The 16,438-nt window shown below is 42.9% G+C and overlaps 1 protein-coding gene across 6 annotated transcripts in view; it reads left to right on the top strand.

Annotated features, from left to right (window-relative positions):
• The window catches only part of ERICH1 (glutamate rich 1), a 113,702-nt gene that overhangs the window by 16,562 nt on the left and 80,702 nt on the right, over positions 1-16,438 (top strand). For 3 of the 6 annotated variants that reach the window (XM_065590148.1, XM_065590147.1, XM_024101561.3), the window contains one exon: positions 5,582-5,746. The exons of 1 other annotated variant lie outside the window; for it this stretch is intronic. In XM_065590148.1, coding sequence (XP_065446220.1) covers positions 5,582-5,746 — 165 coding nt within the window. Of the gene's footprint in view, positions 1-5,581; positions 5,747-6,667; positions 6,776-16,438 lie in introns of all 6 variants that reach the window. 2 more of the 6 variants (XM_042848780.2, XM_065590149.1) reach the window with 1 other exon arrangement.

Raw genomic sequence — 16,438 nt, 5'->3', positions numbered from 1 at the left:
GTATTATATGCCTCTTTCTATATACTGCTTTTATGTTTAATTCTGCAGTGACTAATGGTTGTCTAGCAGTTTAGTATCTGTCACAACTTGCTCTCATTGCTAAAAATAGCAATAGCAATGTGCCTATTGCCCACACTAAGTACCAGGAAAGATAAAACATGGTCTTTGGTTGCTGCTTCAACTTTCTTGTCCAATTGGAACATCCCACATTTTTAGCGCTTATTTTTCATATATTTCAGCCTTTCACCGTGACAAGAACCTGTGAACTACTTATAGATTTCATTTCTCTCCTACCCTATCCAACTAATCCAAGAATCACTAAAGCTAAAATTTGTATCTTTCACTCTTGGATTTAAAATGTCAACTGAAAAATCCACAGGCTGTTTGACGTGATCACACTGAAATACCATCTTGTATTTCTACTACTAGCTCCTCAGACACAAAACACTGGGTACTCATCTACAGCAATGGGCACTCAGTGTTCAGAGATTGCGCCTGTGAAGTGCTGAATGTTTACAGCAATGGTTCTCAACCTGCAGCCCAATCGGTGCACAGCTGTGGCCCATGTGACATCCTCAGGGCCATACAGGTAGTAATGGATGCAGCCCATAATGGTAAATAGGTTGAGAACCACTGGTTTACAGTGTGACGCTGAACATCCTCAACTTTCTTGGGCTTGAATGGGACTTGTATTAAGTGCAAACCTTGAATTTGTCATTTAGCACCTTTCAAGATTTAGCCTTTCTTTAATATATATTTAACTCTATAAAAGCCCCTCTCCAGTTCCTTATAATGATTTGTATAGCATCTGTTTGCAATGTCAGAATGATTACAGGGTTTTTAAACCTTTCTTACTCCCTGCTGAAAAGTCTTTCCTCCCAGAAATCTATGCAAACTAACACCTGGCAAAATAAATCAACCTTGCAGGATGTCATGAAGATCAGAGAATCTGGGTTCTCTTGGACACAGTGAAGAAGGGAGTTCCAGAATTGATGACCCTTGCTTTAAAAACTGACACAAGCCCCTCCCATTTAAACAAGAGGAATAAAATCAGACTCAGGAAAAGATGTCAGGATGTGTGGGCAAGAGGCCTGTATGTTCATGCGTGCTTTCAGAATCAGCCCATTTTCTTCAATAGTGAAAGTAATAAGCTCATAACTTGTTGGAAATTCTAGCTGGTATTGTGGATGGGTTTAACTATGCAAAAATTAAATTGATATTTAAATGGATCCCAGGTCCTTTGCATTTTCATTTTATATATGGATACCATAAATGGTGACTTGCTTGTTGTAGTTTGGCAGCTGTTTTTCTCTCTTGAAATTTACATCTGCTATTTGTATCTTCTTAATTCATATTTCCAGTAAAATTTAACTGTTTTTGCTAAAACACTCCATAACCCTTCATTCTAAATATCATGTGTAGGTCACAACTCTTCATAAAGGAGAGGAAGCCAGGGTACAGAGAGGGAGCTAGGTTTTCAAAAGTGGACTCTAATTTTGGGTGTCTGAACTTGCATATCATAGGGCCTGATTTTCAGAGGTACTAACTAAGCTTATGTAACTTCAGTTGATGTAAGTGGGATTTGGATAGTCAGTAACTTTGAAAGCCAGGCTATCTGCTGGCCTACTGCCTTCAGTGTCTGTTTAGATCTTAATCTTCTGCAGATGTATCTGCCTGCATTTATTTTTTTAGGTTAAAATTTTGTTTAATTTCCTTCAGTCCATTATATTTTTCTCTGCTGGTGTTCGAAACACACTCCAAACTTCCAGAGCAGACTAAATTAATGTGTTGCTTTTACCTGTAAATGTTTAATGAAGAGCATAGCTATAATTTAGCATTCTTCCCTATTTTACTCAAGATAAAGCCCCTCCCTCTTGTTTTGATTTACTTTGTATTTATCATTGGTTCCTATGTGTAGTCCTTTATTTGGTCTTCAGATCACACGACAGTGCACATAATCCAATCTGAATTAATTGTCCTAGTAAAATTTCCATTTATGACTCTATCAATACTTTACCAAGTTCTGGCACTGAATAAATTAAAACTATTTCTGTTCAAGCCAAAAAATAACCTTACCTAAAAAGGTTATCTCCTTCATAGCCCTAACCTCAAATGTTCTCAAATTTATGTAAATATAGAAAATGGTCTCCTAGATTAGAACACGCTTTCATCTCAAAAGGGTTGTAGGGCACCATAGTGACCAGTGCAAATAATTGTTACTGTCTCACTGAGCAAAGAATATATATTTGCACACTGAACACACACAGCATGGGGAAAATCTTCTCTGTACTTAACCTCGCTATATCTTTCCTAACACTTCTAGGAAGCTTTTTCTTTAATGAATTTAGTGGTCATGAAAGGTGCTGGATTGGAACCAATTTGTTTGGATCGTTATCTGTAGTGGCCACTTGAAGGGATGACAGAACACAGTAATGCAGTCTCTGCTGTTGTAAATTTGGCACCATTCTTGAGCACAAAACTTTAATTGGGCTAGATTTTGATTTGCCAGAAATATAGCAAGGCCAGGGGGAGAGCAAGGCCACACCCCCTGCCATGTGCAACTGCATTAGGGCTGCTTAAATCAGAGCTTGGCATATGGGAAAGGAAGACAAAGAGAGCACAAAACTGCATGCCTGATGCACCTACCCTGACTCCCATATGTACACACACAGGTCAGTAGCAGGCCAGGCAAATGCTCCATGAAAATGGGCAAAATAATTTAGCCTTCCTTTCCTTTTTCCCCCTCTCCAAAAGCAGGATGTAGGCACTGGAGGAACTGAAAGTGATTCATTATTTCTTCTTGGGGTGACATGTAGCTGCACCATCCCATCCTCTGGACTGAGTCTAAAGGCTCTTTTACCCTTTATTTCCCCACACCACCACATTATTCTCAATATGCTTATTGAATAAGAATCTAAGCCACAGTCGCAATGAAACTACTCCTCTAGTTAATGAATAGAAATTGTGATTTACAGCATAAAATGCCTTTTCTCCCTGAATGTCCCACACTCGTTGTTCATCCCTTGTCATTTCCTAGAGGCACAAGGCTTCATTCATAGTAAAATAATTTAGGCTTTTAAATAGTGCTATGAGACAGTTTAAATATTTAAAGAACATCTTGTTCTGAATGAAATTGCAATGGGTGTATGTATACTATGGTCGATCACTGTTTCCCCGGTGTCTTTTAAGTTGCGTAGTACTAGTCACCGCTAAGTGCCAAACTGTGCTCACTTTACTGATGTAAGTTGTTCAATTGAAGTCAATAGGACTAATCCTATGAGTGAGATGAGCAAAATTTGGCCCTAAAATGGGACTGATACTGCTAAGGACCTGGCAAGAGTACTACTACTGATGTCAATGGGACTAATTATTATAAGAAAGGATAGAAGCATCTGGCACTACATTAGGGACCTGTGATGGGTTGTCACCCCTGGGGTGCAGTCTGAGAGCTGTGGGAACCACTGCACCCCTCTAAGATACACAGCTGGGTGGGGACACATCCAGCCTAACCCAGGCCCCGTTATCATCCGACATGACAGCAGGTGGTGCTACCTGAGTGCAAACAGACACCAGCCAATTTCCCAGCTCCCCAGGCTTCTTCTCCCCGCCACCCCCCCAGAGTATAAACCCAAAATTATACCGTCTTGTGCTGCACAGGAAACTGTACAGCATACGCGCATAGAGTTTGCCTCTCTCTCAATGTGGAGTGGAAATACAACAAGCCCCTCTGAGCTAAGATTCCCAAACACTACATTCCAAACTCACTGGTTTAGATTAAAACATAAAATAAGTCTAATCACTACAAAAGAGAGATTTTAAGTGATAGCAAACAGATCAAAGCAGATTACCTAGCAAATAAACAAAAGTGCAACCTAAGCTTAATATACTAGATTGGATATAAATAGCAGATTCTGACCCTGAAAAATGATACAAGCAGGCTGCAGATTCTTAAGCTTGCTTTACAGCTTGGAATCCCCAGGTCTTTCATACACAGGCTAGAAATCCCTTAGCCTGGGTCCAGCACTTCCCTCAGCTCAGTCTTTGTTCCTCAGGTGTTTCCTTCTTGTGTGTGGGGGTGAAGACCTCCCAGATCTTATATAGCTTTAGTATGTGGTGGGAACCCTTTGTTTCAAAGCTTGGTTCCCAGGCCAGTTTGTGGAAAAGTACTGGCATCCCAAGATGGAGGGCAGCATCATGTGGCCTGGTCACATGTCCTTGCAGAGTCATAGCAGCCATTACTTACAGCAGCGATGGGCAACCTTACAGGGACAGGCTGGCTGCCGCTTCCCACAGCTCCCATTGGCCAGGAACGGCGAACTATGGTCACTGGGAGCTGCAGGGGGCTGTGCCTGCAGACAGTCAACATCAGCAAAATATCTTGTGGCCTACAATCAGATTACCCTGACGGGCTGCAGGTTGCCTACCACTAGCCTAGAGGGACTACTATTCCTTAAAAATGGCTTTATAATGTAAAAGGGAGCCCTTCCACCTGCCAGTCTGTTAAAGTAATAGAACCCCGTTTCTCCAGGCCACATTATAATTACACCTCTACCTCGATATAACGCTGTCCTCGGGAGCCAAAAAATCTTACCATGTTATAGGTGAAACCGCGTTATATCGAACTTGCTTTGATCCACTGGAGTGTGCGCGCGCGCACACACACACCCCCGGAGCACTGCTTTACCACGTTATAGACGAATTTGTGTTATATCGGGTCGCATTATATCGGGGTAGCGGTGTATTTTGTTAGAATCCCACAGTAGGTTATCCTTAGGATAGGTGTGCCTTTTCCTGACAAAAATTTAAAAGTGGATCAAAGGTTAAGTAACTACCTTCAAACCTGTTCTCCTCTGCTCTGTAAAATCTCTGCTTGACCAGGCATACATTATAACCCAAGAGTGTGTCACTCTAGACACCAGCTTTCTGTAACTAAAACAAAATATGGCTTAAGTGACTAAAATACTCAGGCACGCTCATTAGGAAGAAGACCGTTTTAGCTATCATTTGGTTTTATCTAAATGACCTTTGCATTTAAATAATTAGTAGCAGTTTGTACTGCAAGCCTGAGATGATAGGGTGGGGTGGAAGGCAAAAGGGCATGTGAGAAAGCTACTTCTTTAATAGCACATGCTAACCCTATTATTTCTATTGCTGCCATTCTCGTTATTTTCATGTATGATTAAAATGACTCAATTATGACCGTTTAATCAATGGCTCAGAGAAAATGTCTTGCTGTGCCAACAAGAGACTTTAAGCAATCTTAAGATGCTTGTGTAGGATTCTTGTAAAATGGCCTGGCCTGGCTGCAGAGGATAGTAGTGTACAACTGCTGCCACCAGCTAATATTTACTCCTTTAGCTCGGGGAGGGGGGATGCTGACTATTCCAGGTTGAAAATTTTGCTGATGACCCTTGGGGGCGTTTTACATGAAAAGATGGCAGCTTGCGTTTACAACTGGAGGAATGGGAAGCAACTCTTAATTGATTAGAGGGTAAAAATGGATCTCAAAATACAGTGACTTACATCTATTGTAAAGATGTTTCTGCTTTTATTTATTACAATTATTTTTATTATCCCATAGTGTTCATAGGGAAAGTACTGAAGAGGCTCTTTGCTGCTACTCCCTCCACTTCTTATATGCCTGTTCCAAGTGGAGAAGAGATGGTACTAAAAACTCCTGCCTCAAAACCACAGCAGAAGGATTCTGAGAATGCTCAGGCTTCATCAGAATGTGCCAGTTCCCCAGGTAATATAATCTGCAAATTACTACAGTGTGAAAATATTTGGGTTTTGGTCATTGTTTTTAAAGAGAAAAAACAGTTAGTGCAGAGCCTTGTCCTATGTATGCATTGAGCCCCAAATTTTAAACGCAAAATAGCTTTTGGGTCTGTCTATAAGTTCTATGCAGTGCATACCATTCAGCATCTTGATCAAACTAAATTTTTCACTGACAAAAAAAAAATCCTTTTGTTAATGTAAAGTTAGGGTTGCCTGGTGGTATCGTGTGTCCTTCAAGAATGTCAAGTTCAGCAAGACTCAGAAGTCTGAGAGTTAAGGTATGCACCAGAGCAACCTTGATTTTGTACGTTCTGGTTTTCAGAATTCTGAGTTTTGTTGAACTTGAAATTCTGGAAAGGCACATAATTCTATCAGGCAACCTTAACTCTGCACTAACAAAAGGATATTTTGTCAGTGAATTTCCTAACTCTTTTTTTAAACATAAAAATGCTCTTTGTAGGAGTTCTTTATTTGGACAGCTCTCGTTATTACAGAGATGTACAGTAGGGATGCTACTGTGACACTAAATGCAAAAGATGCAATGTGATTCCTAAGTGGTCTGTAGTTCACCTCACAGTACGTTTTGTTATAATGTAATGGTTTGTACTTTGAAATGTTAGGAGGGTGGCTGACAGGGCAGGCAGAGAAATGGGCATTGACTGTCACAGAATGTTGATAGACGTTCTGTGTTGGTTACAGTAAGTTTAAGCATGTGAGAGAAGACTTTGTGTGTCTCCTTCTCTACACAGAACCTTTCCCATATTTCCAGCTAACCCTCCCCTTCCTGTCTTGTAAATTATTACACTCTAGAAGCAAAGTTGTCCGTTGCTGTTTGGTGCCCATTATTGGTGCAAACAAATCATAGGCAGCACTTTTTTTTGTTACATAGGCTGAGCTTTACATTGAGCTGCTTTCCATGGAGAGAGGACTCTGCTGGACTGGCAGAGAGAGGAGGTGATGATGGCCGAGGCAGTGAAGGGATCAACATGCAGACAGGGTAATCGTTGCTCTGGCTAGGCTCACCCACACCACTCCACACCAGCCTGCCTGTCCACATGGGGAATGGCATGTACCTCAACTTTGTATTTCCTTATTTAGCCACTCTCCTCATTCTGGAATGCTACGAGGTGCCACAGTGCAACCCAAACTCTGTGTCAGTTAGTTTTAGAATAATCACTCAGAACTCACACTTACCACAGCCCAGTTCTCCCCTACCACTGTTTTTGCTGTCATCGCCTCATCGCCCCTCTCTCTGCCAGTCATGAGTTTCCAGTGCAACATTGTGGCTAAAAAGGCTAATGTGATCCTTGGATGTTGTAACAGGCCTTTAAAGGCCGGAAGCCTGGGGGCAGCCAGCCGTGTTTATTTACCCCATGAACATGAATGAGGGTTATGTTGTACTCCACGAGCATGTAGTGTTAACACATGAACTAGTGGTCCTCCAACTATGCTGTTCTTCGGACATGTGTACTTGTGCTTAAGTGACAAATTCAGCAAAAAAAAAAGTTTTTAATTTAGTGTGACAAACACTTTTTGATAACGGGAAAAATACATGTGGGTAAAATGTACCCCAAACATGTTGTACTGTTAGCCTGTATTTTTAGTAGTTCTATATACACTTTTGCCTCTAAGAGAGTATCTTTTATTGTAATAGAGGTAACTGTCTTCCTCACTAGCAAGCTGGGTTTTTTTACATAAATGTAACTTGCATATGATAATTGATAAAGTATATGTGGAATAATGTGGCTATGTTGCAATATCTCATGAACTGGTGGTCATCCAACTGTGTCGCTTTAGGATATTGCATATGCTAACTGATAATGAATTGCAGTGACAGTAGTTGCTGCATTCAATTACAATAAGGTAGGAAGTCCTCCAAGGATGTGTGAAAATTGCATATGGGCCCATGCTTAATGAGACTCCTGCTAGTTCTTTCAATTTCCAAGTTAAATAAAGTTGCTGGTTTTTTTTCATCGTGAATATTAAAGAATTATTCTTCACTTCTGAATACACTTGCTGGACAGTTCCCCACAACACAATTAATGTAACTTTTTTTTCTCAACACTGGGTGAAGATTAATCACATGAGGCTGAGAAGGGGACAGCTGTTAGCTATAAAGAGTTGTGGGGGCGGGTGGAAGGAGGGAGGGAGTAATACAGAGAAGCTGCAGGAAAGAACCATCTAGACAGACTCGGTGGGAAGTCCTAGGACTGGAGTTGTGACTGAGTAAAAAGCCCTATCTGGAAGTTTTTTGTTTTCCTTTGTGAGTTTGTGTTTGTTTAGACAAAAATTGGAGCCTGGAGGGAAAGACTAAAGACTGATTTGGGTGTGGCTAATTCCCCAGGCTAGTGAGTGAGATTGGTAGTATACAGATGTATAAGCAGGGGAATCATGTATGAGTAGGAAGTTTATATTAGCTTCCTTAGCAACTGCTCCTGGAAAACTGTCCACAATTCAAGGATAAGGATGAGTTGGAGAGGGTTCAAAGAGCCGTGAGATGGACTGGAAAATGAGCCCCTCAAGTCTTTCATTATAAGGCATAATCTACTTACCTTAACAAAGAGAAGGTTAAGGGGTGACTTGAACACAGTCTGTAAGTACCTATATGGGGGGAAAAAATTGATAATAGGGGGCTAGCAGACAGATATAACAAGATCCAGTGGCTGGAAGTTGAAGTTAAACAAATTCAGACTAGAAATTATATTAGCCAAGATGGGCAGGTATGGTGTCCCTAGCCAATGTTTGACAGAAGCTGGAAGTGGGCGATGGATCACTTGATGCTTACCTGTTCTGGTCCTTCCCTCTGAAGCACCTGGTATTGGTTGCTGTTGGAAGACAGGATACTGGGCTAGATGGACCTTTGGATGTGCTCTAACTCTAACAGTAATTAATTCAGTGAAGTCCTATGGACTATGTTGTACAGAAGGCTGAACTGGGTGATCACAATGGTCCCTTTTGGCCTTCTAATGCATTAAACTGTTTGCTCCTCACTGCTGACCCTCCACATTCTCCACCTACACACTCCCAAACTAGTCAGACTCCCTCACCACTGCTCCAACATTCTCTCCTCTTGCCATGCCAACCTTAAACCTTCCACATCTCCGCTGCCTCCCCCATCGTGGAATTCAGTCTCTGCAACAAAGCCTTCTTGTAGTGTGGAGAAGGAGAACAGTGCTATGAGGGTAACTGAAATGGCTCCCTCTGCATTCAGATTTGTTAGATGATCTAGGCCTAATTTTTTTTCTTGTCTCGATTACGAACTTCCAAATTAGTCAGTGGCAGTGCCAAATATTACGTGCTTTATATCTTCAATGTGCTTTACAGATATTAACTACTATTTAAAAGAATCCTACAATGTTTGTGAGTAACTATTATCTTCATTCTCCATCTGTGTAAAAAATTAGGCATATAGAAGTGATTTATCTGGCTTTGTTGATGGTAGAACTGTGATTAGAACTGAGAAGTTCTAGCCCTGAGTCCTTTTCTTATACCAGGCTGCCATTCAAAACTAACACCTTCCAAAAAGACTGTCTTGTTCCTATGTAAAATAGTATGTAATTTCACATGGACACAAGTCTGTCTCTTCTGAAGACTGCTGCTTTGTTTCCTTTAGACTTCATGTATGAACACAGGCTCTTTTTTTAATTACCTTCTCATAGAATAAATGTTTCTTTCTAAAGCCTATGAATAAACTCATCTGACTAGAGTTTCCTAAATGTGCAAGAAAAAAAAGCCCAAAACACAACAGTCCCCTTTTCTGGGAGTGCAAGCATTGATAGTTGCCCACTTTATCACCAATAAATGCTAATAATAACTTGATAGTTGGAATTCTGGTAGGGATAAATAGCACTGCTTGTGTTTTGTTGTATTATCACTGTAAAGATAAACAAAACACACTAGCACAGTAAGAGCCCTATTTTTGGAAAGATGCAAAAAATAGGAACTCCTTTTAAAAGACAGTTATTTTTTAAAAACACTCAGGCAGCACCTGCCTAACTGTTTAAAAAACACTTTTCATAATGTATGGTTTTAAATAGGCTATAATTTAAAATTTGTTTTAATTCTCCCAAAAGTGACAAATTAGTAGTACTGCATAGTATTAATAAGTTCTGGGATGAAAGCTCAAGAAAAAGCCCCAAATAATTGAGGAACTCCAGGGAGAAATCCATGTCCTTTGTGGCGGAGGACTTGGAGAGTAGATATCATTCACAAGCTCAGTCTAGTCAGCATTCCCTTTAAGAAAGGAAAGCTGTTTGGCACTGGAACTAGAAGATCGCCTCTGAATCTAAGAAATGCTTGTATCCTTCTCTGCCTTTCTAAGGGGTTCTATTTTTCCTATTTCTTAGGTCTACCCAGGAAACTAGCATTTTGCCTTTGGTAGCTATCTTTTGGTCTTGAAGGTACTAATATCACTGCCTGTCTAGAACACTGTACAACTTTTCAAATTCAAAATTGGTCATGGTAAAATCTTCACTCTTTGACAATGGTCATATTGGCTGAAATGATTGGAAAACTGAACCCTGCTGATATTGGTCCTCTTCAAGTACAGATAGAAAGACTGAATTGTTCTCCATCCAGCTTCCCAAAGTGTTTCCAAATGCCATATTAAAAAACATGTTTCAAAACCTGTATCGCATCAAAGAAATGCCTGGCAACATTTAATTTATTAGGAAACTTGTTTGATATGGGCACGAAAGACTCACTTTAATAGACAGCATTAAAACTTTACACCTCCTGGCTAATGGAAGTAATGTTCTTGGCTTTTGTTAAGGCCTGACCTAGCTATAGCAAGGATAAATATTGGGAAAGATGGTTTCTTTTGAAATCTACAAAGCCTGGAACCTGATGGGTGGGGGGTTCTGTCTTTAGAGCTCCAGTCCTATGGTGGAGGGGCTTTGTAAGTAAGTAGATGGACTATAAAGTAGGCTTGCACACTTTTGACAGCAGATTTCTAAGGGTGTCTTAGAATCATGTTTTCTCTTAAAATTGTCTACAGTTTCCCACTTGATCTGCACTATAGCCTCATTTGGGATTTGGTACTGATTGATTCTAAGAGGTTCTGAGCAGCAGACCTGTGCTGAGGAAGAGGCTGAAAAATAATTACTCTACGAATAACATCTATAGTCTTCAATTATTCTCTTCTCTGTGAAGGCCACCATTCCACTTGGCTTTTTCTTTTTCTTCACCACTGAGAAAGGAAACTGAAGTGACTAGAGCTATTCTCAGTTTAAGGTCCTGCAGAAAGAAGTCACTTGAACTGTTTTGTCTTTTCAAGTCTGAAGCAGCACTAATGGGGAAGGGAAGCAAACCTAACAAATATTATTTAAGTTTAATTAAACAGCTTACAGTGCAGCATACTAGAACTGCATGTAATACTGTATAATTGACCACAGTACAATTAAAATCCTGAGAGTATAAACTGCATTCATGATGAATTTCCAATAGTAAAACAGGCTGAATACATTCTTTAATATGAGGTACTTCCATTTCTTCTTTGAGTAGTGTCCCTGTGGGTGCTCCACTTCAGGTATCAGTGCGTCACTGCGCTGCAGACTGCAGATTTTCGGTAGCAGTGCTCGATCAGGGCACGCGTGCGTGGTAATAGTTTCGCGGTGCCATTGGCACCTCATGTAGGGTGCACACGACCTGACCCTTCAGTTCCTTCTCAACCGTCCTCGGTTGCAGACAGAGCTCAGTGGCAGTGAATCCTAGAATCCTAGAATATCAGGGTTGGAAGGGACCTCAGGAGGTCATTAGTCCAACCCCCTGCTCAAAGCAGGACCAATTCCCAACTAAATCATCCCAGCCAGGGCTTTGTCAAGCCTGACCTTAAAAACCTCTAAGGAAGGAGATTCCACCACCTCCCTAGGTAACCCATTCCAGTGCTTCACCCCCCTCCTAGTGAAAAAGTTTTTCCTAATATCCAACCTAAACCTCCCCAACTGCAACTTGAGACCATTACTCCTTGTTCTGTTATCAGGTACCACTGAGAACAGTCTAGATCCATCCTCTTTGGAACCCCCTTTCAGGTAGTTGAAAGCAGCTATCAAATCCTCCCCTCATTCTTCTCTTCTGCAGACTAAACAATCCCAGTTCCCTCAGCCTCTCTTCATAAGTCATGTGCTCTAGCCCCCTAATCATTTTTGTTGCCCTCCGCTGGACTCTTTCCAATTTTTCCACATCCTTCTTGTACTGTGGACACAAGTACTCCAGATGAGGCCTCACCAATGTCAAATAGAGGGGAATGAGAACGTCCCTCGATCTGCTGGCAATGCCCCTACTTATACAGCCCAAAATGCCGTTGGCCTTCTTGGCAGCAAGGGCACACTGTTGACTCATCCAGCTTCTCGTCCACTGTAACCACTAGGTCCTCTTCTGCAGAACTGCTGCCTAGCCATTCGGTCCCTAGTCTGTAACAGTGCATGGGATTCTTCTGTCCTAAGTGCAGGACTCTGCACTTGTCCTTGTTGAACCTCATCCGGTTTTTTTTGGCCCAATCCTCTAATTTGTCTAGGTCCCTCTGTATCCTATCCCTACCCTCCAGCGTATCTGCCACTCCTCCCAGTTTAGTGTCATCTGCAAACTTGCTGAGAGTACAGTCCACGCCATCCTCCAGATCATTAATGAAGATATTGAACAAAACCGGCCCCACGACCGACCCCTGGGGCATTTCACTTGAAACCAGCTGCCAACTAGACATGGAGCCGTTGATCACTACCCGTTGAGCCCGACGATCTAGCCAGCTTTCTATCCACCTTATAGTCCATCCATCCAGCCCATACTTCTTTAACTTGGTGGCAAGAATACTGTGGGAGACTGTATTAAAAGCGTTGCTAAAGTCAAGGAATAACACCTCCACTGCTTTCCCCTCATCCACAGAGTCAGTTATCTCCTCTGTGACAGACCCAGACCAGTGGGGTACAGGAGTCTGGTAGAGGGCAAATATACTGGTCACTGAGTAGTTTTCTGTTCCCTGAGTGACCAGAGCAGGAGCTGCACTAGCATAATCAGGAACCTGCTAGAACCAGTTAAGGCAGGCAGGCTAATTAGGACACCTGGAGCCAATTAAGAAGAAGCTGCTAGAATCAATTAAGGCAGGCTAATCAGGGCACCTGGGTTTTAAAAGGGTGCTCACTTCAGTGGTGAGAGTGTAAGGAGCTGGGAGCAAGAGGCGCAAGGAGCTGAGAGTGAGAGGGTGTGCTGCTGGAGGACTGAGGAGCACAAGCGTTATCAGACACTAGGAGGAAGATCCTGTGGTGAGAATAAGGAAGGGGTTTGGAGGAGGCCATGGGGAAGTAGCCCAGGGAGTTGTAGCTGTCATGCAGCTGTTACAGGAGGTACTATAGACAGCTGCAGTCCACAGGGCCCTGGGCTGGAACCCGGAGTAGAGGGTTCCCCCCCAAACCTCCCAATTGACCTGGACTGTGGGTTCTTCCAGAGGGGAAGGTCGCTGTGCCGTTCCCCAACCCACATGGTGAATCTCTGAGACAAGAAAATCCGCCAATAAGTGCAGGACCCACCAAGATAGAGGAGGAACTTTGTCACACCTCATAGAAGGCAGTTAGGTTAGTCAGGCATGACTTGCCCTTGGTGAATCCATGCTGACTGTTCCTGATCACTTTCCTCTCCTCTAAGTGCTTCAGAATTGATTACTTGAGGACCTGCTCCATGATTTTTCCAGGGACTGAGGTGAGGCTGACTGGCCTGTAGTTCCCCGGATCCTCCTCCTTCCCTTTTTAAAAGATGGGCACTACATTAGCCTTTTTCCAGTCATCCAGGACCTCCCCGGATCACCATGAGTTTTCAAAGATAATGGCCAATGGCTCTGCAATCACATCCGCCAACTCCTTTAGCACCCTCGGATGCAGCGCATCCGGCCCCCTGGACTTGTGCTCGTCCAGTTTTTCTAAATAGTCCCGAACCACTTCTTTCTCCACAGAGGGCTCGTCACCTTCTCCCCATACTGTGCTGCCCAGTGCAGCAGTCTGGGAGCTGACCTTGTTCGTGAAGACAGAGGCAAAAAAAGCATTGAGTACATTAGCTTTTTCCACATCCTCTGTTACTAGGTTGCCTCCCTCATTCAGTAACAGGCCCACATTTTCCTTGACTTTCTTCTTGTTGCTAACATACCTGAAGAAACCCTTCTTGTTACTCTTAACATCTCTTGCTAGCTGCAACTCCAAGTGTGATTTGGCCTTCCTGATTTCACTCCTGCATGCCTGAGCAATATTTTTATACTCCTCCCTGGTCATTTGTCCAATCTTCCACTTCTTGTAAGCACTGTGCTGCCTCTTTGTTTTTTCTCTCTAGAAATAATTAGATGTGTTGTAGTTTAGTGTGTGTTGTTTTATTAGTTAGTTACCGTTTTACCCAAAACCGCATGGAAACTCACAAGAGGCTATCCTACACACACTCAATGTCAGACGAGCTATAGCATTTTATTTAGACAGAACCAAACCGTTCCGGAAATCTACAGGACTTTATTTTCACAACAGAACTCACCAAGGGCTGTGCTATATCAACCCAGAGACTATCTAAATGTATCCAACTTTGCTATCGACTGCACAACAAGGAACCCCCAATGAGGATCTGATCCCATTTTACGCATACCAAGGCCACATCTATAGCCTTCCTGAACAATGTCCCTATAATAGATATATGCAGGGCTTGAGAGCATACCTTTACAAAACATTATGCCACCACTCAATGCTCTGTCAGACACTATACTAGGCCTTACCATGCTCTCTGCAACAACACACATGACTCCAAAGCTCCTACCATCTACAATAGGGCACTGCTCTACAGACACCTGAAATGGAGCACACATAGAGACACTACTTGAGGAAGAAGAGGAAGTTACTCACCTTGTGCAGTAACAAGGGTTCTTCTAGATGTGTGTCCCTGTGGGTGCTCCACTACTCACCCTCTTCCCCTCTACTTTGGAGTTCGTCATCGAGCTCTGCAGTAGACAAGGAACTGAAGGGTTGGGTCGTGTGCGTGCTACATGAGGTGCCAACAGCACCACGAGGTGACTACTGTGCACGTGTGTCCCAGCCGAGCAATGCTACTGAAATGTCCCTGCGCACCAGATCGGAGATTACCGACACCTGAAGTGGAGCATCCACAGGGACACGCATCTCGAAGAACCCTCGTTATTGCACAAGGTGAGTAACTTCCTCTTTTATTCAGTGTCCATAGATTAATTTTTTCTACCCCCCCACTCCTTAATTTTTGACTTATGCAAAATTATGCTATATAGGGATACCAGTGCTTTCAAAAACCTTTTTAGCCGTAATATCAGAACTGGCCCTCTGACCTCCTGTTGTGTTAATTCTTTGGGCTCATGTATTCCATCTAAATTAAAGGTGTTAGCAAGACCCTGTCACTGTCAAACATTTAACAGTTTTAAACAAGGTTGGGTACACAGAGACCTCAGCCTCCATAGTATCATAGAAAACAAACCACTAAAAATAATTTAAATGTTTTATTAAAGATAGAGAAAAGAAGGGGAAAAACAGTTCAAGCATTTGAAATGTAAAGTATTAAATGAGGCTTTCATTTTAACAACCTCCCTTGTTCCCTTTTCCTTTAACTGGAGAGAGGTTTTTAGAAGGAAAACGCCCTTTGTTTGACTGTCTCTTGGAGTTAAATGTGGTAACTACTGGGCTTTTTGGGAAAAGAAAAGAAGTTAGTTGGGATGGGATGAGGCGGGCTGGTGTTATCGCAGCTGCTGTTAAAGTTTTGATTCTATTTGCTAGAAGGCGAAACAAGACCAACACATACAAGGGGAAAGGAAAGAACAGCAAAGGTAGAAAATGCGGCTTTAGGCCTTGGCTATACTTGCAGATGTACAGCGCTGTGAGTTAAACCTGACTTCGTGCAGCTGAGTAGGGAAAGCGCTGCAGTCTGTCCACACTGACAGCTGCCCAGCGCACAGTCGTGGCCGCATTTGTGGCAATTGCAGCACTATTGGGAGCGGTGCATTATGGGCAGCTATCCCACACAGCACCTTTTCCCATTCTGGCGCCATGGGTTGTGGGAAGGGGGCGCGGGTGCGGGGCATTCTGGGTCCTGTCCCAACGCCCCGTGATGCATCGCTTCGCATCCCAGAAATCCCTTTGTTTCCATTCACCTTTGGCGCCATCTTTAAAAGGTTTCTGTGCAGCGCCATCTGTGTGCGAGAAATGGAGCCCTAACTGCTGAGGCGTATGCTGACTTATCTCACCAGCACGTCACCTTTGGCTGTCTAACTATTCCTTAAGCTCCAAAGTGACAGTGAGAGTGAGGAGTCTGACGATGCTATCGAGCCGCGTAACGCATATGACACGAAATTGCTTGTGGCATTCACGGACATGCTCAGCACCGTGGAACGCCACTCTTGGGCTCCGGAAACAAGCACCGAGTGGTGGGATCACATCGTCATGGAAGTCTGGGATGACTAGCAGTGGCTGCAGAACTTTCGGATGAGAAAAAGCCACTTTCATGGGACTGTGTGAGGAGCTTGCCCCCACCCTGCGGCGCAAGGACACAAGATTAAGAGCTGCCCTGCCAGTGGAGAAGCGGGTGACCATTGCAATCTGGAAGCTGGCAACTCCAGACAGCTACCGGTCAGTCGCAAACCAGTTTGGAGTGGGAAAGTCGACCATTGGAATCGTGTTGA

This window comes from Chrysemys picta, chromosome 3 (genome assembly GCF_011386835.1).
Source record: "Chrysemys picta bellii isolate R12L10 chromosome 3, ASM1138683v2, whole genome shotgun sequence".
NCBI classification, from domain to species: domain Eukaryota; kingdom Metazoa; phylum Chordata; order Testudines; family Emydidae; genus Chrysemys; species Chrysemys picta.
The sequence above is the reverse complement of the archived record's forward strand: the minus strand, read 5'-3'. Positions and strand labels throughout refer to the sequence as shown.